Source organism: Anopheles coluzzii, chromosome 2 (assembly GCF_943734685.1).
Source record: "Anopheles coluzzii chromosome 2, AcolN3, whole genome shotgun sequence".
In the NCBI taxonomy this organism is placed as follows: domain Eukaryota; kingdom Metazoa; phylum Arthropoda; class Insecta; order Diptera; family Culicidae; genus Anopheles; species Anopheles coluzzii.
The window spans coordinates 67,370,987-67,397,901 of record NC_064670.1 but is presented as its reverse complement, the minus strand read 5'-3'; the positions used below and the strand labels follow the sequence as shown (position 1 = coordinate 67,397,901).

The 26,915-nt window shown below is 46.3% G+C and overlaps 2 protein-coding genes and 1 long non-coding RNA gene across 3 annotated transcripts; 1 reads left to right on the top strand and 2 right to left on the bottom strand.

Moving 5' to 3' along the window:
- Positions 1-1,660: 1,660 nt before the first annotated feature.
- On the bottom strand, positions 1,661-5,808 carry LOC120949666 (uncharacterized). Its single transcript, XR_005751058.2, has 3 exons — positions 2,425-5,808; positions 2,289-2,360; positions 1,661-2,234 (listed from the first exon to the last, which is right to left on the bottom strand). It is a non-coding gene; the product is annotated as an uncharacterized LOC120949666 (long non-coding RNA).
- LOC125906673 (uncharacterized) lies at positions 3,161-8,996 on the top strand. Its single transcript, XM_049606534.1, has 2 exons — positions 3,161-8,190; positions 8,266-8,996. The coding sequence occupies exon 1, from the start codon at positions 3,161-3,163 to the stop codon at positions 4,268-4,270; it is 1,110 nt and encodes a 369-aa protein (XP_049462491.1). The 3' UTR covers positions 4,271-8,190; positions 8,266-8,996.
- Positions 8,997-21,102: 12,106 nt separating this feature from the next.
- Positions 21,103-25,422, bottom strand: LOC120961733 (uncharacterized). Its single transcript, XM_040385741.2, has one exon. The coding sequence runs from the start codon at positions 25,420-25,422 to the stop codon at positions 21,103-21,105; it is 4,320 nt and encodes a 1,439-aa protein (XP_040241675.2).
- Positions 25,423-26,915: the final 1,493 nt, after the last annotated feature.

The window sequence follows — 26,915 nt, the reverse complement described above, 5'->3', positions numbered from 1 at the left end:
ACCTTGATGACAATATTTCAACACTAAGCCTGAAAGTGTTTATTGATGGATTACCACTTCATAAGAGCACCAACCTGGAGTTTTGGCCAATCTTGGCGAGCATCGACGAACTCCCAAACGAAGCGCCAATGAAAGTGGGTATTTACTGTGGATTGAAGCATCCACAAAACATAGAGGAATATTTACGGCATCTTGTAGATGAATTGAAAGAATTGACTACCAGTGGTATTGTCATACAAAACCGTTTAATAAATATCAACCTGCTTTACTTCATCGCTGACACTCCTGCTAGAGCTCTGCTAAAAGGTAAATTTAAATTTACACTATTGTACAGCTATAAGTTAAGCTATATCGCTCTTTTTCGTTTATTGTCAGGAGTTGTGAATTTTACCGGATTGCAAGGATGCATTAAATGCACATGTCAAGGAAAGAAGGAAAACCACAGAACTATTTTTAGAGGAGTTTCTGCCGAGCCACGAACAAACAAAGCATTTCGAGATGGCGATTATATCCCAGAGCATCAAAGAGAACTAACGCCTCTATTGTAACTCAAATGCTTAGATATGATTAAACAATTTATTGTGGCTGACGAATTGGATCTAATTCACCATGGAGTCTTCAAAAAACTAATTAAGAGATGGAGGGATGGAGAGCGTGGAGTTTTACCCAGATGGTCTGATCAACAATGTAAGATAATTTCATCAAAATTAGCCGACATCCAGCATCCAACCGAAATTCATAGACAGCTACGTCATAGGCATTCATAGGCAGCATTGTTGTTTTGCGTGATAATGTGCCAGAAGAGCAGTATTCCCATTTCATGTTACTATTTTGTTCGATAACTCTGCTATCTTCAAAATCGTACGAAGCGCATTGGCCAAAAGCAGGAAATATGCTAAATCGTTTTGTTTTGGATTACGAAACAAATTACGGACCAAACGGTCTAACGAGCAATGTACACAATCTTCAGCACGTTCTAGAAGATGTCAAAAACTATGGCCCTCTTCCATTAATATCAACATACCCGTTTGAAAATGAACTACGTCTTTTGAAGCTGCTGTTAAGGAGTGGAGTTAACTGTTTACAACAAGTGTTAAACCGTTTGGCAGAATTAGATGAACTTGACAACCGACACAAAAATACAGAGAAAAATATGAAATATCCATGCGTTAAACACCACTGTGATAAGAGGACAGCTCATATACGTCAAGGATTGACGTTACAGCAAGGAGATGGAAACGGATGGTTTTTAACGAAGGATAACCATGTGGTTAGATTTGAATCAGCAGTTGAACGTGCATCAACAGTGGTTATCAAAGAAAAGAAGCTTCTTACTAGCGAAGAATACTTTTATAAACCAATAAGTTCCTTCCTTTTAAACATATCGAAGGGTAACATGAATGCGTTATCATCATTTTCTGATGAGTTTTTCCCTCAAAGTATTAAGTGTAAGTTAGTAGCTATAAAAACAGGGTCAGAAGAGTTTGTGTACATTCCATTACTTCACACTTTATCGATTTGAGTAGACAAATAAAAATGGTAAAAGTAAAGTGCAACTGTATGGTTTTTTTTTATTTTCGTTAATATTTCACATAAGTTTCATTACTCATATAACTAAACATATTGTTAATTTAGTTAATTAATTCTTGATGATATAGAAACCTTGTTTTCATCTGTGTATCACATTCGAATATGTTTTCTTTATCGTCTCTTTTCTGACCTGGCAACCTTTGGAAAATACTTAAATAATAGTATAATTCCCAAATCTTATTAAACTAAACGACATTCATGTCATAAAAAAAATCTATATCTTTCGTTTAACATTATGAGGAGTAGTAGTTCGTTTTCCAAGAATATTTACACGATTGCTAGCATGTCTAAATTTTTGACCCAAGTATTCATAAACGAACTGTTCCGTTGGCTGTTTGAACATTGTGCCAGCAATATCAACAAACAATTTTTTAATATTTGTGTAATTTGAAAATGCAAATTTTTTCTCGCCCTTATTTGTTCTACCGAACCACGTGATTTCAGTAACAAATTTTCTATCAAGCAGTAGAAGCAGTCTAGTTTAGTATGGATGAGCTCTACATCACGTTTTGTTATAGCATTGCTGCACTGAACGGGGTGGTTGTTCGAAATACTACTGGAAGGGGTATTCTGTTGCTGTGGTTTTGGAGAATTCGTAGAAATTTCAGGTGACGGGAGAACGTTAGTGAGGTTGTCGATAGAATCTACAAAAAAATATGTTTTATTGGTTTGACTATGTATTTAATAACAAAACTCACCAAAATAATCTTCGAACGAGTTATTTCGCGATCTTGGTAGAAACTGCAAATGAGATCCGGACATAGAAGATGCTGTAACAATATTGTTATTTTAAAATCTTGATAGTTGTTAACACCTGTTAAGTATAGAACATACCGCTTAAAACAGGAATACTTTGTTCTGGCTCTATTTCTACTGTTGATGATTGATTGCTGTTGCGACGAAACCGTTCGACACCCTTGGCGATTGAGTTCGAAAGTCTCACCGGGCGAACGCCAAGAGAAGTGCAATGAAAGACAGAGTAGACCGTCGGGAGAAGCAATCCAACCAGCGAGGAGAACGGAGCAGAATACAAATCCGCAAGAGTGACGAAGATTAGTAAGGAAGCGTAAATATTCAGATTAGTGAAGGGACGAGAAAAGTGAGTGAAGAAGTAAATTGGAATGTGATCGTGTATGTCATAAAATATTTTAAATATAGTTTCAGAACCGTGTCAAAGGCGGTTAACGAAAATTCATCCCAACATTTATGGGGTGGGGGTATGTTGCGACGAAACCGTTCAACACCCTTGGCGATTGAGTTCGAAAGTCTCACCGAGCGAACGCCAAGAGAAGTGCAATGAAAGACAGAGTAGACCGTCGGGAGAAGCAATCCAACCAGCGAGGAGAACGGAGCAGAATACAAATCCGCAAGAGTGACGAAGATTAGTAAGGAAGCGTAAATATTCAGATTAGTGAAGGGACGAGAAAAGTGAGTGAAAAAGTAAATTGGAATGTGATCGTGTATGTCATAAAATATTTTAAATATAGTTTCAGAACCGTGTCAAAGGTGGTTAACGAAAATTCATCCCAACATTTTCTGAAATTTTCTCTGGCATCAGAGAAGAAGTAAGATGGACAGCACACCGAAGTGCCAGCTGTGCAACCGACCCGAAGAAGAGCAAGCCACGATGGAAAAATGCTGCTTGTGTACGAAATGGGAGCATGCTGAGTGTGCAGGACTGTTCGTGGAGATGAAAGATCCAGCATCGAGGTATGTATGCTCGAAGTGCAAAGTGAAGCAGGAAACCACAGCTGCTAAATTTCGTGACGATCGGGACACAGCCAGTTTAAAGCCTTCAGTGCGGTCCAAGAAAGGGTCAGTGGCTTCTACTAAAAGGAGCAAGAGGATTGCGCAAGGAAGTGTACCTTCCACTCTTCTCTCAGTGAACGTGAAAGAGCAGCTTAAGCTGGTTGAAGAAGAAAAACGTTTAAGAGAACGCGAAATAGAAGAGAAGCGAGAGCTGAAACGCCGCGAGAATGCAGAGTTAGCCCGCCAACTAGAAGAAAAGAGAAAGCTGGCTGAGGAAGAAAGTCTTCTTCGGGAGAGAGAGCTTAAAGCCGAAGCGGAGATGAATGCTCTCGAAAACAGCGTACGTCGTGAATCACTCGAGAAAAAGCGCGTGCTGCTGTTGCAACAATCTCGCGCCAGCAACCTGGGTTCACAGGAGAGCTATAGTGAGAAGGTAGTGTGCTGGCTTAGAAAGAGTGAAGAAACGCCTGGAGAAAAGGAAAGGGAGAAAGCTGTCGCTTGCGCCAGCTCGATGCTAACGAATTTACAGCCCTTTGTAACATCGAGTGCCAGAAAGAGAACGAACGAAAATACCATGGTGGAGGAACGAGTGAAAGAACAATTGGATCTATCAGGGAGACAGATAGCCGCACGTCACGTACTTGGTAAAGAAGTTTCCTACTTTAGTGGTGACCCGGAAGATTGGCCGCTATTTTTTAGTACCTTCGAAGAAACATCGCAAACTTGTGGGTTTAGTAATGCGGAAAATTTAATACGGCTACAAAGATGCCTCGAAGGAAACGCGCTCGAGCTAGTGAAAGATCAACTTACTTTGAAAGAGAATGTGCCCGATATACTCGAAACGCTCAAAATGATATATGGTAAACCGAGCCTACTTATTCGTTCGCTCCTTAACTCCGCTACATGTCACCGCCGAGACCGGATAGAATGAGAACAGTGATAGAATTTGGTTTATCGGTAAGAGCTCTTACTAATCATATGAAAGCAGCTAAACTAAACGCGCATCTAAATAACCCAACTCTATTGGAAGAGCTCGAAGAAAAATTACCAGGTGATATGAAGTTGAATTGGGCCGCCTATCAAGAAGAGAAGGCAATAGAAGGACTAGAAGGCTTTAGTAATTATGTCTCACAACTGGCAAAACGTGCATGTGCAGTTACGAATGACCTACACGAAATAACTAGAATAGGAGAAAGAAGAAAAAAACATACGGTCGCCTTAAACACACACGTAAGAATGAATGTTGAAGATGAAACACCAAACGAAAGGTCAACGTCCTCATATCGTCCTCCTAGTGCAACACAAAGGAGACAATGTGCAGTATGCCAACGTGAAGGTCATCGTGTTTACGAATGCGAGCAGTTAAAAGCCGCCAATGTGGATGAACGTTGGAAATTTATAAATACCAAGTCACTATGCAGGACGTGTCTAAATAACCATGGTAAATGGCCTTGTAAATCCTGGCAAGGTTGCGGGGTGGATGGATGTCGCCTGAAGCACCACCAGTTGCTCCATCCAACAGTAGCAACCGATGAAGCCGTAAGCGCATGCGCATCACACACAAATGAGGTAAATGCTATAAGTCCATTATTCACAATACTACCCGTTACCCTGCACCATGATAACACTTCACTAACAATTTATGCTTTCGTAGATGAGGGTTCGTCATACTCATTAATCGATGAAACGATAGCCCAAAAGTTGAACGTGCATGGCAAAAAAACACCATTGACCCTACAGTGGACAGGACAAGTGACAAGGAAAGAGCCCGGCTCAGAAATAATATGCCTGCAAATATCCGGGAGAGATAAAAACATTAAGTACGGACTGGAAAACGTGAGAACAGTCAGCCAACTTATGCTTCCAACACAAACGCTAAAATATGACGTACTACAAGAACGATACTCGCACTTGAAAGGGCTACCACTGCAGAATTACACACGCGCACAACCTCAACTGTTGATCGGATTGGACTATATCCGGCTTGGTGTGCCATTGAAAATTCGCGAAGGACGGCCACCCGAGCCAATCGCTGCGCTATGTCGACTAGGTTGGTCGATCTACGGAGGAAGTGCAAAAAACAAGGCACCAGCAGCGATAGTAAACTTTCATGTTGCACCCCAGTCAGATTGTACCAAAGAAGTCAACGACATGTTGCGAGACTACTTCACGGTAGAGGATTACTGCACGAAAGTTACAAATGAGAAACTGGACACAGAAGAAGAAAGACGAGCGAATCGCATATTAAAAGAAACAACAAAACGCGTCGAGCAAGGTAATCGCTTCGAAACAGGGCTGCTTTGGAATTCTGACTCCAAATTTCCCCGATAGCTACCCTATGGCAGTTAAACGAATGCAAGCACTAGAAAGAAAGTTCGCACAAATGCCGGCACTTGAGGAAAAGGTACGGTAAACTATATCATAATACGAAGCAAAGGGATACGCACACAAAGCTAGCCTAGAAGAACTTTCATCTCAGGCAGTTGAAAAAATATGGTATCTGCCATTGGGGGTTGTACAAAATCCAAAGAAGCCAGGCAAGATAAGGTTGATCTGGGATGCAGCAGCAAAAGTTGCAGGAGTATCATTCAATCTAAGAATGCTGAAAGGGCCGGATCTTCTGGCCCCGCTGCCACAGATCTTATGTCAGTTTCGACAATTTCCAGTAGCAGTGTCGGGGGATATAATGGAGATGTTCCATCAAATCCGGATTCGTCACCCTGATCGCCAATCACAGCGCTTCGTATAACGCAAAAGCCCTTCAAATCCGATACAAATATATGTAATGGACGTGGCGACGTTCGGTTCTACGTGCTCTCCCGCCGTGGCCCAGTACGTGAAAAATCTAAATGCAAAGGAATACTCAACAGAATTTCCACGGGCTGCTAACGCAACCATAAAAAACCACTACGTAGACGACTATTTGCAGAGCTTCAAGACAGTAGACGAAGCAATACAAATCGTGAAAGAAGTTAGTCTCGTACACTCTAAGGGCGGTTTCACACTTCGTCGATTCATGTCCAACTCGACAGAAGTACTAAAAAGCGTCGGAGACTCAGCGGAAGAAACGTCAAAGGATCTTATGCTAGAACGAGGAGAAAACACGGGGTCAGTCTTAGGAATGAAATGGAAGACAGGCGAAAATGCCTTCACATTCTCCTTCTCCTCCAACGAAAGTGTCCAGCATATTCTCCGTGAAGACCATATTCCCTCAAAAAGAGAAGTGTTGAAAGTCGTAATGAGCCTATTTGATCCTATGGGACTTATATCCTTCTTCCTGGTCCATGGGAAAACCCTCATTCAGGAAGTATGGATAAGAGGCAACGATTGGGATGATCAAATACCGGTCGATATATACAAACGATGGCGAGAGTGGACAAATCTACTTCCACAACTAGATAAACTACGCATACCAAGATGCTATTGACAATCCCCTTACCATAGAAATATCGATGACATACAGCTGCATGTCTTCGTAGATCCAAGCGAAACCGCGTAATGCGCTGTGGCGTATTTTCGAATAGAGACCGAAGGATCGATCCAACTTGGACTAATAGGTGGTATAACTAAAGTGGCCCCCCTTAAGACGATATCCATCCCCCAGGACAATCGCATGGCAATCGGATTGAACGCGCAACATTTTCCATACAATCCGCAGTGTTGCGTTTTCTTCGCGCCAACTTTGCCTGTATTTTCAATGAGCCAAGCGATTTTACCCCCTCCTACACGCGTTGTATCCTTCAGTACGCTTGTCGCGGCAACGTTCACCACATACACACACATCTCCACACTCAGCGTACGACATCTTCCCTGTTGCTGTTCTGGACTCAGACAAAATTTGTGTTTCTACACTTATTGTTCAAAAAAGTAGTAGCTCCTAGGATCTGACTTTACAAACAAATATCAAAATTTTATGTTCTGCTAATGATATTGTGGAAGCGTTACCAAGTCGGTTGTTGAGCGTGGATTTAAAAAAGTATATTTTTCGACTAATTTAAAATATTCACACTTTTTTACAAATCTTCGACTTGTCCCTTTGGTGGATTTTCTGCTTCTCCTTGCATGCCCTTATTTGGGTAGGAATCAGCGCGCGCTGTCCCGATTCCCGATCTTCGATCGTTGACCTGGCGCGCGAACCCTGACCGCTCCGAACATTTCTTTTATCTCTCTCTCTCTCTCTCTCTAGCTCTGTTTGGTGTTTTATGGCACCGTCGATCAGCTTATCGTTCTAATCGATAAGCGCACCTGCCTTTATAATTATCTCGCATTTGTTATTGCTCTTATGTCAACATACAGACGTGTCAACAGATATTGCACTGAATTTAATTGCACTACATTAAGTTTTTACATATCTTTCGTAAAAGTTCGTCAGAGTATGAAAATGTCGATACAATTTGTCATGAATAACTTAAATTTCAAGATTTTCGCGCATAAAATTATGACGCGCGCTGTGTGTGCGGCGGCGTAATTCGCTACTCGTATAGCCGTCTCGCTTCTTCTTGTGTGTGCTTTACCGTTGCTCACCGCTTCAAGAACATTGCTGCTCACACACACGTCAGTCTGTGGCAAACAATTGGAGGGGGAGGATGTGTCGGTTTGCTCCAGAAATCGTGTGTGATTTTGGTGTTCTGGATTTGGTTCCATCGCTGTTTGTTTTGGTGAATTTGAAAAGGTAAGAATCATCAACAGATGTAAAAGTGTGAGAGTAAGATGATGCTGATGGTGACTGATGCTTTTCTTTGTTTCTTTTCCTGCTTTCATCCACTGATGGCGTCGAGCATCGCCGAGGATGTGATCGAATGCGGAATATTCTAAACGAGGAGCTTCATTCCGTATTTTGTTTGCAATAAGGTAAGTTATGATAACACACAAAGCATACCAAAAAAGAGTGAGTAATCTTATTCTTAACTTTAATTTCTTCAACAGCGCTGAACTCATCCTCCAGCTTACAACGAACGGTCAACGGATGAGGAAGGAGAGGAGGGACGGCAAAGGTACACGCACAAACGTGCACACATCAGCCTTCTCGGAGAACGAGAACACGGGAGGGGGAGACCGGCAACGTATAGAACCTTTACGCTCCCTCGTGCGTTCGTGCGTGCGTGCGCGCGCGCGTCTATGTGTGTGTATGTGTGTGCATGCCTGCGTGCGTGGCTGTGTGTGTTTTTGCCGCTTCGCATAACGAGATCCTACGGGATCACCTTGCGAAAAACACCAAGAGAGGGGGAGGGGTAGGTATGTGTGTATGTGTGTGTGTATGTGTGCTTACATGCGTGCGTGGCTGTGTATGTGTGTGTATGTGTGCTTTTGCTGTTTGGCGATCTCCTACGGAATCACCTTGCGAAAACACGTGGGGGGGGGAGGAGGAGTGAGGTGTGTGTGTGCTTGCCTGCGTGCTTTGTGTGTGTGTTTTTGCGTTCACGTTCTACGGGATCACTTTGCGAAAAACACCAAGGGGAGGAGGAGGTGTGTGTGTGTGTGTGTGTGTATGTATTTTTTTCTTTGCCGATTCGCACTCTCTCGCGGATCTAGTTGTGTGCGTTAGTTTTTTTTTTAGTTTCTTCGAAAAATACCTGGGGGAGGATGTGTGTATGAAAGAATTTACTTCAGACAAGAAAGTGAAAAATAAAAAACGAATATGAAATATGTTAAACGAAGTTTTAAGTGTGTCTGAACTCATTGCAATCCGAAAGAAAGCGAGGGGGGCTCTTAAAATGTAGTACACATGTATGCAACATGTATCGTGTCGCCGCGACGGTGTATCTCGCTCAATCCGTTAAGCCTGAAAAGTGCTTCTATCGGATCGTCTAATCGGGCGCCATTTAATCAATCCGTTAGCGAAAAGTCGCATGGATTTTGGTACCGGGGATTCCAAGACTAGAACTAAAAGCAGCCGTTCTAGGATGTCGAATGCTGTCCAGTATTAAAGAGCAGCACTCCTTTCCCATAAAACGACATTTCCTATGGAGTGATGCAAATGTCTGCTTGGCATGGATAAAGTCAGCTAACCCTCGACGTTATCAACAGTTCGTCTCCGTGCGAGTGGGGGAAATACTGACCACTACAGATCCACAAGACTGGAGGTGAGTGCCATCAAAACAAAACGTAGCAGACTTGGCCACCAAGTGGAACACCGGCCCCGAACTAGTGATGGAAAATCCTTGGCTTACCGGTCCTCGATTCCTGCACGAAACAGAGGACCGATGGCCTCTGAAACAATCCATGCCTGACACCAACGAGGAGGTGAGAGTAACGCACTTATACATCCACTCGGGAGTACCAGCAATCGACTTGTCCCGATTCAGCCTCTGGAGAAAACTCCTTCGTTCTGCAGCATTTATCATTCGGTACAAAAACAATCTACGGATCAAGGTTAAGGGGAAACCATTGCAACTCGGGGTTCTTAAACACCAAGAACTACGGAATGCGGAACTGGCATTATGGAAAATTGCGCAACACGAAGCATTCCCCGATGAAGTTGCAGAGCTGACTAAAACAATGGGAGGCCCTGAAGGACGACATACAATTGTTTCCGAATCCAGTCCCATCTACAAGAAGTGGCCTTTTATGGACGGTGATGAAATAATAAGGATGAGAGGACGAATCGGTGCATCCATATACTCCAGCTACGATGCTAAATACCCAGTCATACTTCCAAAGACTAATCATGTAACATTTCTTATTGTAGGTTGGTACCACATCCAGTATCGACACGCAAACAGAGAGACAGTGGTAAATGACATTCGTCAAGGCTTCGACATTCCCAACCTGAGAGCACTAGTGAAGAAGGTGACTGATGTATGCTCATACTGTAGAGTGATGAGGAGATATCCCAAGCTACCACCAATGGCTCCTCTGCCTAAGACACGTCTCGCAGCATTTACAAGACCATTCAGTTACACAGGTTTAGACTATTTCGGTCCGGTACTGGTACGAGTAGGACGAGCAAACGCGAAACGGTGGGTAGCACTCTTTACGTGCCTAACAGTTAGGGCGGTCCATCTAGAAGTAGTCCATTCTTTGAGCACGGAATCTTGCATTATGGCAGTGAAACGATTTATGGCCAGAAGAGGTACACCATTAGAATTCTGGTCAGACAATGCAACCTGTTTTCAAGGAGTTAGTAACGAGCTTAGAATGGAGCTCGACGAAACCCTCGCGTTGACATTTACGAGTCCACATACTAGTTGGAATTTTATACCCCCAGCAACGCCACACATGGGCGGCGCATGGGAAAGACTGGTTCGATCAGTGAAAACGGCGATTAGTAGCATAATAGACGCGCCTAGAAAACCTGACGATGAGACGTTAGAAACCATACTGCTAGAAGCAGAGATGATTATAAATTCTAGACCATTAACATACATTCCACTAGAATCGGCCGATCAAGAGTCTTTGACGCCTAATCATTTTCTACTAGGTACCTCAGATGGATCGAAACCAATACTATCGCCAGAAGTAGACAAGAAAACAACCCTCAGGAGTAGTTGGAAACTATCGCTGTACATTACGGATCAGTTTTGGCAGAGATGGATCAAAGAATATCTTCCTGTTATTACAAGAAGAAGCAAATGGTTCGACGAGGTTAGGGAACTAAAACCGGGGGATCTCGTGTTGATAGTAGGTGGCACAACTAGAGGACAGTGGACTCGGGGAAGGATAGAGAAGGTAATACCAGGGAAAGATGGGCGAGTGAGAGAGGCATTAGTTCGTACGTCGAACGGAGTACAACGACCATCAGCGACCAGACTTGAGTTCGAAAGTCTCACCGGGCGAACGCCAAGAGAAGTGCAATGAAAGACAGAGTAGACCGTCGGGAGAAGCAATCCAACCAGCGAGGAGAACGGAGCAGAATACAAATCCGCAAGAGTGACGAAGATTAGTAAGGAAGCATAAATATTCAGATTAGTGAAGGGACGAGAAAAGTGAGTGAAAAAGTAAATTGGAATGTGATCGTGTATGTCATAAAATATTTTAAATATAGTTTACACGGTTCTGAAACTATTTAAAATATTTTATGACATACACGATGATTTACTTCTTGACGGTTTGCGGGAGATCGAGATGTGCCGGGTTTCGTGAGTATTGTAGGTTGCTGTGTCAAATTTGGTTGTGCCTGAGATGATCTCCATGGACTTTCCTTGATATAAGATAAAATCGCCTGAACGTCAGCGGATGGAGTAGCGGTTAATGCTACAATTAAATTAAATAACATTATTTTAATTCGTTAGCCTATACATTTGAACACTACCTTTTGTCTGTACAGGTTTTTTGTCCATATAACATGACATGTTGGATGTATGTGCTGTCGGGTTCGATGATCGTTTTATGTTTTCTGGCTTATTTTCCGTTTTTAACGGAATCAGGGTCGGTACTAAAATGATATTAACAATATAAACATATGTACACAGTTATTCATCGATGTATACCTTTCAGAACAGTTGGAATCGGTGGTGTAAGCACAAGGAGGCGCGTAGTAGGCGTTTGTGAGTTCAGCTTTAACAATACCTTTATTTTCACGGAAAAGATTAACGAAAGTTGAACTATGTAGTTAAGCAAATCTAATCAATTAGAGCAAAGTAAGAAAAGCAGTGAAAAATTAACTACAAAAAAGGTTCGCCTATCGCTCTCTGCAAACCCGTTCCCTGCTCGTACGCTTGCCGAATGCCATGGCATGTCCCGAACCCGAACCTCTTCCCTTTCGGCCTCTCGAGCACTCACCCACACATGCGTGGGTGTTCATCGCGTTCCGGCCACGATCGGGTTCGCCCGATCATTTCTACTCTCGCTGCACATTTTGCCCGGTTTGGTAGAACCCGTTGCAGGGCTCGCCTACTTAGAACATTCTTTTCGTAACATCCCCCAGCCCGTGACCAATACGCTATTGGTCACCCTTTCTTATCTCTAATAAGGCAAGTTTAGCCACCGGCCTTCTGAGGGTTCCTGTGCTTGTTCGCACCCAAGCTTGTCGTGTCCGCCCGTCGGTTCCCGAAACCACACGTTCTACTAGCCCTCTCTTCCACTGATTCCTAACACCACCGTCGACTATCAGAACCATGTCTCCTACCTCAATCTCTCTCACGGCCTCAAACCATTTGCTTTGCCGCGCCAACACCGGAAGATACTCTTTTATCCACCGTCTCCAAAATCCGTCCAGGATATGTCGCACCATTTTCCAGTTGCTCCGTAACCCCGTCTGAAGGCTAGTCGGTGCCACCGGTCTCTGCTTCACTCCCGATGAACTGCCCAGCAAGAAGTGGTTAGGAGTAAGAGACTCCTGATCCGCCGATTCCAGCGGGATGTACGTCAGAGGGCGGGTGTTGATCATTCCCTCCGCTTCCACTATCACCGTAAGCAGCGTCTCATCATCGGGTGTACGCTGTAGTTCCGTCATCGTACTCATAGCAGCCTTCACCGATCGCACCATGCGTTCCCATACCCCTCCCATATGGGGTGCGCCAGGGGGATGAATGTCCATCGGGTGTTCGCGTTGGTAAAGGTCGCAGCTAAGGCATCGTTGCGCTCGTCGATTTCCTTCCTTAGCTGCTGGCTGGCTCCCACGAAATTCTTCCCGTTGTCGCTGAACACCTCGGCGGGAGCGCCTCTTCTGGCCACAAAGCGTCTCACTGTCAGAATACAGGAATCTGTGGAAAGACTACTCACGACTTCCAAATGAATTGCTCTTATAGTTAGAAGAGCATGTGAAAAGCACCACCCATCGTTTCTCCTGTGCTCTTCCTCTCCTAGTCCAGTCCCTAGTCCAGTCAAGCAGTCCAGTCCCACAAATGTGAACGGCCTCACGAATGCAGTGAGCCGCTGTTTCGGTAATGGAGCCATCGGGGGGATCTGTGGCAATGTTCGTCGTATATGGCAGAACACGCATTGCCGAACCACTTTTGAAACCAATCGTCTCATCTTTGGGATCTGGAAATACTGCCTCAATTCGTTCACCACGGTTTCGTTATTGGCGTGTCGAAACTGGCGATGAAATTTGTCCACCAGCAGGTGGGTTATCCATGCGTCACGTGGTAATACGATTGGGTACACTGGTGGACATTAAAATAGGAAAAAAAATTTTGTATGTTTTTTTTGCATACACTAGGCGTGTCATCGCCAACAGTTCGAGGCGTACTGAATTTGCAATAGCCGAATTTTGCCTTTTATACTCTCATTTTTGGTGCGCTACTTATCTGAGTTTTGAGTGCCGGCAGCGTTTTGCGGCAGTATAAAAGGAGAGCCAAACCGTGTTGTGCTTCATTCTTCCATCAGTGGTCAAGGTGAAAGGTTGCTGTTTAAAAATTCCACAAAATCATCATGGGTCGCGGAAAGCACTGCACACCAGAGGAGCGAAAACACATTCAGGGGCTGTATCGTGAGAACGTGCCAATCAAGACAATCTGCAAGGCGTTCGGCCGTTCGCGGACGTTTGTGGACAACGCCATTCGTAGCGAGGCTACGGGTAAATCGACAGGTCGTCCGCGAAAAACAACGGCCGACGTTGACGCGCAGATTGTTGAGATGATCAGGGCGGATCCTTTCAAAACTTGCACTCGTATCAAGCAGGAGCTTGGTTTGCAAGTTTCGGCGAAAACGGTGTCTCGCCGTTTACACGCCGCTGGGTTCTGTGCCCGGAGACCGAGGAAGGTTCGTAAGCTGCAGCCGCACCACGTAGAAGCGCGCATTCGGTTTGCCGAAGAACATTTAGCTGCATCCATCTTTTGGTGGAGCAAAATCATTTTTTCGGATGAGTCCAGAATCAATCTGGATGGTTCGGACGGCATTAAATACGTCTGGCGCTTTCCTTATCAGGCGTATCATCCGAAAAATACGATAAAAACCCTAATTCACGGAGGCGGCCACGTAATGGTGTGGGGTTGCTTCTCCTGGCACGGCACGGGTCCTTTGTTCCGTATCAACGGGACACTGAACTCGGAAGGGTATAGAAAAATACTTAGTCGCAAGATGTTGCCATACGCCCGACAACAATTCGGAGACGAAGAGCATTACATCTTTCAGCATGATAACGACTCTAAGCACACATCGCGAACAGTTAGGTGTTATTTGGCAAACCAGGATGTGCAAGTTCTACCGTGGCCTGCGTTGAGTCCTGACCTCAACCCGATTGAAAATCTGTGGTCAACTCTCAAGCGTCAGCTTAAGAACCAGCCTGCACGTTCAGCCGATGATCTATGGACACGCTGCAAGGTTATGTGGGAACGCATACCCAGAAGCGAATGCCGTAAGCTCATCGGCGATATGGCCAAACGCTGTCAGGAAGTGATAGCGAATAACGGTCACCAGATTGACCGTTAGAATGTGTTTTCGCTCAGCGGAACACCGCAACACCTCCTCCCAACAACCAGTTAAACAGTCCTTTTCAGGGCAACCAAATATTTCTGACAAGAACTATGTCTTTCGGTTACAGAAAAAAGTTCCTATTTTTATGTCCACCAGTGTACCTGGCAGCATATGGCAGTTCCGGAGCTGCTCCAATCCGTCCTCGCATGCGCAAAACACCACGCTCATCCACGTAGGGTAAGAGGCCACATATAGGACTATCCTTAGGCACGGTACTCCTTCCTGTTCCCTCACCGACACTCAGGACTCGTACTTCATCCTGAAAATAATCCCCTTGCGCTTGCTTCCACGCAATCGTCTCCGCTCTCTCCAATTCGTCTTGAGAGAGGATTCCAAGGTACAGAGGGGCTCCTCCCACCTTTCTCATCAAATTGTCCACGTACCTGACAATCCACGCCAACGTCCTGATCATCCTTTCCAGGCGGCTGAAGCGTTCAGCTTTCAGAGGGAGAAGTCCAGGATTCAACTTCTCACGGTGAAGGTTGACCCGCCGTGTCTCTTCCTCCGGAGTAGTTGGAACCAAATGCCATCCCAGTTGAAGTTCGCACGCCCTTTCCATTTGGTAGCTTCGTCTGCTGGATTGTCCTGAGTGGGCACCCATCGCCACTCATTCACGTTGGTGCTCTCCTGAATCTCCGCCACTCTATTCGCGACAAATGGCCTGTAATTCCTAGGGTCGGCATGTATCCATGATAGCGCCACCGTGCTGTCCGTCCAGAGCACCCGTTTTTTAACAGGAATCGGGTGATGCTGTTCCGTGGACTTCAGAAGCCGTGCACCTAACAAGCAGGCTTGTAACTCCATCTTTGGTATCGTCAAAGGCTTCAGAGGGGCAACCTTTGCCTTTCCGCATAGCATGGTACAATGCGGTTCTCCTTCAGAATCGACGACCCGTAAATACAGCACGCATGCGTACGCTAGCTGGCTGGCATCCACAAACAAGTGTAGTTCCGCATTCTCGTACACTTTCTCTCGTGTCTCCGGGAAGTAGCACCTCGGAATCCTAAGCTGGGCTATCAGAGGAAAAACATCCACCCATCTACGCCAATCTCGCATTTGACTGGGACTGATGGCCTCATCCCAACCGGTACCAGCTCGCCAAAGGTCTTGAATCAAGATCCTTCCATGGATGGTAAAATTTGCCAACAGTCCAAGCGGATCAAAAAGTGACATCACGCATTTGAGCACTTCTCGCTTGGTAGGGGTACGCTCTGTCTCAAATATCTCCGCCATTCCCACGCACGCCTGCGTGTAAAAGGACAATTGGTCCGAGCTCGGGTTCCATCGCAATCCGAGCACCCGTTCTCCATCATCCGCCGTAGAGGTCAAACTCTTCATACCGGGACTGGAGCTTTCGCCGCCCAGCCGTTCCAAAACAACCGGATTGTTGGAAACCCAGTTCCGGAGTACGAACCCGTCGTTCGAGAAGATTCCCTTGACTTCTCTGGATACTCGACTGGCTTCTTCGAGTGTTCCGAAACTATCCAAATAGTCGTCGACATACGTGCTGGTCAAGATGCCACGTACGGCACGAGGGTATTTTTCGTCATGTTCCCTGGCGTTCCGGTTTTTCACGTATTTTTCGGAGCAGGCTGACCCAAAGGTAACGACGTCCACGAAATACGTTGCGATATCGTCAGCATGATCTTCCCGCCACAGGAACCGCTGCGCATGCTTGTCTTCGTCGCGCATGCGTATTTGCAGGAACATTTCCTTGACATCAGCGCACACCGCTATCCCGTACATTCGAAACCGGAACAGCACCCCTGGCAAAGAAATTGACTCGTCCTGCCCCTTCAGCAACATGTCATTTAGGGACGTACCTTGTACCTTACGTTTTTTGCACGATCGCCAATTGTGCTTCTCCAGGCAGCTAAAGCACACCGATAGCTCACGCGCTCGCCTCCATCGATCCTTTACCGGCAGTCCTCGAAAATTAGTGCATGTCGACAATACATGCCCCGCGACGTTACAGGATACACACCGCCTTTCAGCCGCGCTGGACGTTGTCGCTCCATCTGGATCCACGTGTGCGTGGACGTAGCCCTTCGTAGGCCTTCCCTTGCTGGTGTAGCATCCATGCTATCGCATACTCGTTTAAAGCATGAATGCTAACAGCCGGGTAAAACACTGCACATGCGTTCCGTGTTTTACTGCACACGCGGTTCCGTGTTTTACCATGGTGGTCGCACCACCCAAGCTGGACATAAACAAGGAAGACCTCCAAAGTAGGTCATAAATAAGGAAGAACAATTAGCATAAGAAACGCATTAGACCTTAAGCAAAACATTGTAAATTGTAAAAGCCCACCAGGAAGGCGACCCTCTTGACAAACATGCGTTTGTCAAAGCGCATCAAGTTGCGAAAGAGAAAGTTACAAACGTAAACATCTGGTGAACAAATGTGCGCTAGCTTTCTTAAAATGGGAGTATAAATAAAGCTATCAGAACGGACAGAAGGTCAGTTCTGATCGGACATAGGATCGTACATCTTGTCCCTTCAACTCACTTATGAGCAGCATTGTCCCCCTACCCAAGGTAAGGCTTTACTGTCTCCAACAAACGCACCGTGTATCAGCTGGCCGGTCAGCAAAACCCCAATCCGAAAGGTTAACGTATGCTAAAGTGGCATAACGTCGTTCCCACGGTTTAGCATAGCTGGAAGTTCGCTTTTCACCTGACGCAGATTGATTTCAATTGTTACGCAAGGTCAAGTTCGATTAGTTTACCGCGCCAATCGCGAAGTGCTGACACAGCGCTGCCTCCAGGCCTACGACGCGAACCCGTACCGAACCTACAACGATAATTCCCACCACCACACTGGTCCTGCGCACTGAAGGAGAGTCAATCGTCGTCAGCCTCGCAGCGTCTTCGGCCAAATCCTCCATGTAGTCGCTGAATGTGGACAGATCCACCGATGTCATTCCGCGGATGTGATGCGACCAACGCAACTGTTGATCCGTTGGTAACTTGCCGACCACCTCTTGCAGCAAAAGCGGGTTGGTGATATGCGCACGTTCACCAGCCGCAACCATATGGTCCACCATACACTGCACTGCTTCCCCATACTCGACTAAACTGTCCAGCTTGTCAGTTTGGGGCGCCGGAATCTTCCGCACCTTCTCGATGAATGTTTTAATTAAGTGCACCGGCCGCTCATATTTGGAACGTAGCTTCTCGATAACCTGCGGAACTACGTCCGGTAACACCAATCGACTCCGAACAGCTTCGAGGGCAGGTCCTTTCAGGCTCTTTTGCAGGCGCAGCATATTCTCCCAATTCGAGTATCCACATCGCCTGGTAGTATACTCGTAGTGCGATATAAAAATCGGCCACTCAGCGAGATCACCGGAGAAAACTGGGAGCTCTTTAGAAACCATGTGCCGCGCAGCCTCTTGTCGTGGAGTTAGGTCTGGTTCCTCTTCTTCTTCTTCGCTGCGTTTCACTGTTCTCTTTTCAGTCTGAAAAGAGTTAAGTTGTGGTGAAATTGAAAAAGACTTATTTTCCCCAAACCCGAGAAGTGCTTCTTCCTCCTGCACGAACTTCAGCTGCAGTTCAAGCTCCATGCGCCGTTTCTCCACCTCCTGTCGCCGCTTCAGCACGGCGAGTTGACGTGCCACGTCATCACTTGCCGCATCCAGGTTGAGGTTAGGACACGATCCCCTGTGCACGAGGTTCGATGAGACAGACGTTTTACCTCCGTCGGCCTCATCGAGCGATGAAAGCGGCCGCCTCTTTGGTGTCATGACCGGGCGCACCCCGCCTTCCGTCGCAGCATCCTGGTTGAGGTTATGTACGGGTCCCCCTGCCACGTGGGTCGATGTTCCTGGCGCTATCTCGTCGTTGGCCTCTTCGAGCGATAAAAGCGGCCGCCTCTGTGGGTTTGTAACCGGGCGCGCCCCGCCATCCGTCGCTGCTTCCAAACTAAGGCTACGAACGAGATCCCCATCCACGTGTTTCGAGGTTCCTTCCTTGGGCTTCTTATTGCCCCCGCGTGGCGATGATTGCTCTCTTAGTGTCTTCCTGGCACACTCCTCGCACAACCACGCACATTTCTCCACGGCTTCTACGGATGCCGTTATACCGGCACACGAGAAATGCCACCACGCATCACATTCATCGCACTGCACGTACAAAGTGTCGTCGACCTGGTTACCGCAAGCCTTGCAACCACGTGCTTTCTTCGGTCCCATTGTTCTTCACTATTACACTTAACGCACTGAAGAACCCTTTTTTGTAGGTAAAAGAGTGTAAGCACAAGGAGGCGCGTAGTAGGCGTTTGTGAGTTCAGCTTTAACAATACCTTTATTTTCACGGAAAAGATTAACGAAAGTTGAACTATGTACTTAAGCAAATCTAATCAATTAGAGCAAAGTAAGAAAAACAGTGAAAAATTAACTACAAAAAAGGTTCGCCTATCGCTCTCTGCCAACCCGTTCCCTGCTCGTACGCTTGCCGAATGCCATGGCATGTCCCGAACCCGAACCTCTTCCCTTTCGGCCTCTCGAGCACTCACCCACACACGCGTGGGTGTTCATCGCGTTCTGGCCACGATCGAATTCGCCCGATCATTTCTACTCTCGCTGCACATTTCGCCCGGTTTGGTAGAACCCGTTGCAGGGCTCGCCTACTTAGAACTTTCTTTTCGTAACAGGTGGTTTTTGTTGTGCTGGCTTTTTCGCTGTTTTAACTGTAATAGAAATTGTAAAGAGGTAGTAATTTGGTTAACTTAACACTTCGGCTGTTACGTTCAAAACGTGACTGACACTGAACGTTTTTCTTAGACCACATATGGTATCGGTAAAGTACGGCATGGATCATAGCTGAATGCTAAATAACGCAGTTGATATCTTTCTATATTGTTCGGCAACAGTCAACGTTTTCTAACAAACAGCATTATTATTCACACATCACTTACTTTTCTTACTTGGAACAACATTTTCCTGTTTAATTTGCACCAATGGCGGTCGCTTTGTGCCAGTTTTTTTCACATCCATTTCTCTCTGCCTGAGTTCACTGTAAGCGAACAAGAAAATCAAGTAAGAAACTGCATTTCCCATTGACGTTAGAATACATAACACAATAATATTATACATACCAAATGAGTTTATTTCCGATTCAATTTATAAGCACAGACAAAATCACAACCTTCACTGGTAGAGCATAACAAGTTGCTGCTTCCCGTTGTAAACATAACCTGTCAAAATGACCACGAGCACACCAATACACGCACATACGTATACGCGACGCTTCAACGACATGATACATGCCACTGTGACAGAAATTCAAATCGCCCGTTCCGCCTGATTGAAGCTTCTAAGCGATTATTTTAATGGGCGCCCAGATAGAGCCCGATGAGACCGAAATCGCATGGATAATGGTACCGGGGAGGCTCAGCCCTCTACGTTACACACAAGAAGCGTTACATGCCTTTTAAAATTCCCATGCAACATTTTTATAGAGATGTTGTCATCCACACGACCGACCAGTGTGCATTGTTTGAATAAAAAATATTTTAAACTGCGCTGAAAAACAATTGCTTTACGATGAATCGATTCCTACGAGATTTTATTTTTAAATAACAAGTAATATTTAACAAAATATTTAAAGTAAGTAAAAAAGTAAGTTTTAAGTAATATTTAAATAACAATATTTTTCATTGCTGCACTATGATTTATGAAAAATAGTCTTAAAGAGGGAAGTTGATAAACACTCCAAAAGCTTTCAATTTAAGTAACATTTCCTATGATTAGAAAATATAAAATATTAAAAATATTAATAAATTAATAATGTATATGAAATATAATTATTACCTATTGTTGGGGACTGCGCTGCCCCAACGTGGGAAAAGCAGAAAACAGTGGAGGGTTGTAAGGCCTCCACCTCGCGGAGAACAACCGGTGAAAAAAGAGCTGAAGCCCACTAGCTTCAGCCTGGAGGAAGACCGATTTTCTTTCTGTCTAACACGAGGAATTGATACACTCGGAGTGTATCAGCAAAACAGGACTGGTTGTGTTTATTTTCCGTTTGCACGTCTGTCTGCTTCGAAAGTTCTAAACCAACAACAACTCTCTCAGCGCTGGCTCGCGCTTTTAACCGTTCGCGCATGGGAGAGAATCGTAAGAAATTCATATGTGTGGCTGTGAGGGAATAAATTCGATCGCGCACGAGAATAATGCAAAAAAACCGTTAACGTGAAGAGTTCTAGAACTTCTCTCTCTTTCTTCTGTTGCGTGTTTCACACGCGCTGCAACTGGTTCACTGTCGGAGCGAACCGTTTGGGCGCGAACATGCACCCCCGGGCTGAGAAGAATCCTCTGAAGCACTGCAATCACGTTTGCAGTTGTCTTCGATCGGCAAGATGGAAATTCGGGATACGGCTCGTCGATAAATCGCTCCGGCAAATTTAACGTCCACAGCTCGTACGAGGTTGTCTGGTCCCGGGTATGTTTACGATTTTGCCTAGCTTCCAGGTCTGCGAAGGCAAATCTCTTTCCTCAACTAACACGATCATTCCAGGGCGAATGTTTGGAAGTGTCTTTTGATTCTTGCTGCGTGGTTGCAGGCTCTGAAGATAGTCTTTTCTCCACTGCTTCCAAAACTGCTCCCTCGTCAGGATGATGAGATCGGTGATGGGATGCTTTGGTAGCAAGATTTGATGTTTACTGGACAGTGGTAGATTGGAATTCTGGAGTCTTCCTCCGACTCGCAGAATCTCGTCGATGATGAACGGATGTAGAGCTTGAATCCGCTTACACGGCTCATTAGCCTTTACTCGGTGGATTTCGTCAGCAAGAGCCTCATACTGAATGACCTTCACAATGACGTTTAAAGCGCTTCGAAGTTCGGAGATGGTACAATGTTGGCAGGTTACACGCCTTGAAACGTCTCTTTGTCGACAATTCAGGATGAAGCGTTGAACTAGAGCAATCACTTGTTGCAGTTTTCGAAAAGAGCTAAACTTTAAGAACACGGGTAATTTGTCTTGATTGATAACCAGCGCTGCAACGACGGGTGACGCTCTCAATTCTGGAACGATTTCGTCAGGAAGATCTTCCGGAATCTCTACGTCGTAATCGGCTCTCTGAAGGAACGTCGGACCCATCCACCAGAGAGTGGTTGTCTTCAAGGTTTCTGGCAGAAGACCTCGAGACACGATGTCAGCTGAATTTTCCTTCGTTGAAATGTACTTCCATTGTACGTCCAGCGGTTCGGTAAGGTTGCGAATTTTTTCACTTCGATTTCGCACAAACACTTGCAGGGTTGCAAGTGGTTTCTTCAGCCAAGCAAGGACAATCTGGCTGTCAGTCCAGAGTATGATGTTGCGGAGGTGAAGATCGATGGACCCAGCAACCTTGGAGATCAACCTTGCGAGAAGATAGGCTCCTAGCAATTCCATGCGCGGAATGGTTACTGGTTTCACTGGTGCAACCTTCGATTTGCTGCAAAGCAAACGAAGACTTGCAGTTCCATCAGGAAAGATGCAGCGAAGATACAACGCTGCTCCGTAGGCTCTTTTGGATGCATCAGAAAAACCGTGCACTTCAATAGAAATGTGGTTAGGAAGCACCACACACCTAGGTATTCTGATGCCATTCACGTTCTTCAGGGATGTACGAAACTGCAGCCACTCTTGCAGCAGTTCTCCTTCTAGGCTGGTGTCCCATGGAAGTCCAGCCAACCAAATCTTCTGCAAAATAAGCTTCGCAATGATAATGACTGGCGAGAGCAAGCCAATCGGGTCAAATAGTTTGCTTATCTCGGAAAGAACGGATCGCTTGGTTGGTGGATTGGAATGTTGCATGAACTGGTCAACGACGAATGCAAATTCGTCTCGATGTGGATTCCATGTCAATACGAGTGTCTTCAAGACACCTTCAGTTTCGTCGCCGAGAGTTACCAGTTCCTCACGGTCAGCTTCGGGGACGTGTTTCAGGAGCTCTGGAGAGTTCGAACTCCACTTGTGAACTGGGAACCCAGCGGAATTGAGCAACCCTAGGAGCTGGGTTTGACACTCAGTTGCTTCAGCCACAGTGCTGGCTCCGGATAGGATGTCGTCAACGTAACAGTCGTCTCGGATGATGTTGACTGCCTTCGGATACGATGACGCTTCGTCGATGCTCAACTGCAGTAAGCACCGAGTCGCAAGGAAAGGAGCGCACGATGTTCCGTAAGTGACGGTTGTCAACTCTAAGACGCGAAGAGGAAGTGCTGGATCAGCACGCCAGAAGATGCGTTGAAAGCACGTGTGGTCGGAGATGACCTTGATCTGCCGATACATCTTCGATATATCAGCTGTGAACACAACAAAGTGTTTCCGGAAACGGACGAGGATGACAAAGATGTCGTTCTGCACAGTTGAACCCACCATTAGGGCTTGGTTGAGAGCTACATCGGATGTTGTAGCCTTGGCGGTTGCGTCGAAGACCACTCGCAGCTTCGTACTGGAGCTCGATGGACGTAGGACAGCATGGTGAGGTAGGTAGTAGCGAGCCTTGTTCGGTTCGTCGGATTCCTCCTTGACTTCATGGCAATGACCAAGAGCTTCGTAGTCATCGATGAACTTGGAGTACTGGAGCTTCAGGGAATGATCTTTCTTCATTCGCCGTTCTAAAGAGAGGAAACGACGCAAAGCAAGCTCTCGATTGTTAGTTAGTACAGGTAGATACTCACGAAATGGTAGGGCGACAATGTATCTTCCATCATTGTCACGTCGGTGGGTAGCAAGAAAAATCTTTTCGCATTCTTCATGCTCGGTCGTTTCATCTATATCTCCGATGTCTTCAACTTCCCAAAATTTATTCATGGTCTCGGAAAGCGTAGTGGTGGTAGCGATGAAGCTCTGCTGATTGGTCGACTCGTCCTCGACGTCTCCAGCAACTACCCATCCGAGATGAGTCTCTTGCAGGTCAGGCAAATCTTCTCGTAGCTGCATTCTGTTTGACTTGAGAAGACGCATGAAATGGGACACACCCAGTAACATGTCGATTTGACCAGGCGTATGAAATTCAGGATCGGCAAGAAAGATATCGGGCGGTAGTGGCCATTTCGACACGTTCAGCTGGCTTGTGGGGATGATTCCTGTGACCTTAGGAATCACGAGGCACTCGGCGGTTGTTGAGAAGGTTGAATATCGAGATTCGATGTTCACGACGAATTTTTCCCGGGCACACGTCTTAACTGTACCGACTCCAGTAATCGGCACAAGTGTGGGGATACGCGGGGTGAGGAGGCGATCGGCCATCGCCTTCGAGATGAAGCTCACCTGTGAGCCGCAATCCAACAGCGCACGACAGGGGATCGTCCTGTTGGATTCGTCTCTCAGGTTCACGAGAGCTGTCATAAGCATGGCCGTCCTTTGTTCCAACGGTCGGCTGTATGGAACGGCGGCGTTAGACGTTGGATGATTCGATGCTTGAGCCTGCTGCTCAAACCGCATGGATTGGATGGGGCTTGCCATCTGTGCTTGGGTATCCGGCAGTTCTGGTGGTTCCTCATGTAGTAATGTGTGGTGTTTCCGCTGACATTTAATGCACGTTCTGTTGGATGAACAGTTGTTGGAACGGTGACCGGGTCGAAGGCAGTTGTAACACAGTTTCAACTCCTTCACCTTGGCGTTGCGTAGTGCTAGTGTGAACTGTTTAAATGTGGGACACTCGTGATGACGATGTGCCCTGTTGCAAAAGAGGCAGAGCTGGCTAGTTGTGGTAGGTGCTGCAGCATGTACTCTCTGGCTTGTGGATTTCGAACATGATGGTTTAGAGCTTCCTTGGTTCATGGAAGTTGCTTGGGGCCGACTCTGGAACCGTTCTAAAACCTGACATTCGCCTTGCAGGAACTTAAGCGTTTGGTTAAAGTCGGGCAACCTTCCGTGTTTCTGGGTTCGTTCCCACAGCCGAACAGTTTGTTCGTCCAGCCGTGAAGTGATTATTTTCGTTAACAACAACCCAGACAATTTGTCGACCTTGATGTCTTGATACTCCAAACCTCCAACGTGCCGTTGAACTGTCTTTACGAGCTCCAACAGCTCCTTGTGGTTTCCTTTCAGGACAGGTTTTAAGTCCAGGAGACCAGTCAGATGTGTGTCAACAATGACTCGGGGGTTCTCGAACTGGGACTTCAGCTGTTTCCACGTTTGCTCGAAGTTGTTGTCCTGGATCATCTTCACTGTTATCCAACCAGAAGCATCTCCAACCAAAGCCTTATCGAGATGATGCAGCTTCATGGCATCGGAGTCACTGCCCTTAGCAACAATGTCCTCTAACATTGTCTGGAACTTGGTCCAGTTCTCCACCCTTCCGTCGAAACTGGGAATAGGCGCTCGCAATGGTTGTTGTTGCACGATGAATTGCTGCGTAACAGTGCTATCTGCTGGGGCCATAGGCTGCGACCGCGCTTCAGATAGCTGCTCGATTGTGTTCATGGCTTCGGTGTGTAGAACATCGAATGCCGTCAGCATCTCATCTTGCTCATCGAGTTTTGATGACGGAATCGATTCCAAGATTTCACGATGCACGGCGGAGTATTCTTGGTAATGAACATCGAGCTTTTTTGCAAACACCTTTAGCTGCGTTTGAGACACCTTTGTTGGGTCTTCTTTGGCTTCCTCTAGCATGTTGTTGATCAGCGTAACTCTGCGCTTGATTTGGCCACGCTGGTGAATCAGCACCTTAGCGTCGGTAGCTTCATCCTGGGATCTCTTCGGAGTATGATCCTGGCCACCCATCTTGGTACGTATGCCTGTCGATGAAGCTATTTACACTTTTACCCGGAAAGCGTTGTCAAAGCCACGCTCACGCTTGTTCACACTTGCACCGAACACGGTATTCAAATTCACGGAAAAGTTCAAGGAATCACTTGAGTCTTTAGCGTTGTTTAAGCCATGCTTACGCTTGTTTCTGCCGACAGCGGGCTTGCGAAATTCAACAGAAATTGGATTCAAAGCACTTAGGTAGCGTTGTTTAAGCCACGCTAACGCTTACACACACTCACAAAGCATGAAACAACAGCGTGCGCACGAGTCTGGGATCATACGCAAGATACGAGGAACTCGCACCTTTGTGGAAATGTCTCGAACACACACGAACGAAACAGTACTGCGCGCACTTCTCGCGACGCGTTTACACACACATACACGAGACAAAGGCAACGCGCCAGGCAGGGGAATTGTTATCGCGCTCGAACGCACGACTTCGCTACGCGCGCTTCTTCTCGCGCACACACACAAACGCACACGAGACAAAAGCCACGCGCCAGACGGAGGAATAATTCTCGCGCTCGGATGCACGAAATTCAGGCACATGCACTGCTTGGATGAAACTGTCTTGCGCACACACACATGCACAAACAACGGAACGCGCACTTATCGCGATCAGACACACGAAAAAGCTACGCGCTTTAGAAAAATGTTTCGCGAACAAATTTCACACGAATTTGGATGCGCGTATTTTGCTTTGCGCTCGCACACACAAACAAAACTACACGCACCTTGGAAAGAAATATTTCGCGCACCGGCTTTCACACGAAACACGGATATGCGTACTTCTTTTCGCGTTCGCACACACGAAAAAAACCGCGTTTTCTTAGAACGGAAATGTTTCGCGCATAGACTATCACACGAAACACGGATAGGCGTACTTCTCTACGCGTTCGCACACACGAAGAAAGCCGCGTTTGCTTACGACGGAAATGTTTCGCGCACACACTCTCACACGAAACACTAGGGCGCGTCCCTCAGGTAGGGACCGTTTTTTGCACACAGACACCCGAAGCACGGGCACGTCTTGAAGGAATTGCTTGCGTTTGGACGCACAAGCACGAATTCGCGAACTTTTCCTCGCGCGTGCGCACACACACGAAGCTCAAGTCTCGCGCGCTTGAGAATAACTTGTATTGTGCATGGACACACACACACACACTTGGCACGTGCACTTTAGAAGGAATTGCTTCTGAACTGAAGCTTTGTCACTTCATGAAACAGTGGCACGGTTTTTTCTGGAATGTTCCGCACTGACCACGAAACACTTGACGCGTTCCTCTCGTGGGGATTGCTCCGCGCACACACACACGCGAAACACGGACACGCGTTGGGTTCGACCGACGGATGGCCGTTTGTACCGATTTGCGCAATCGGTGGTTTCCCCCTTGCTGGTCGCCTGGTTGACCAGAATGGGACAAGATGGTCGCTTGCACTGGTCTCCCTGTTTTCCAGTGGAACGC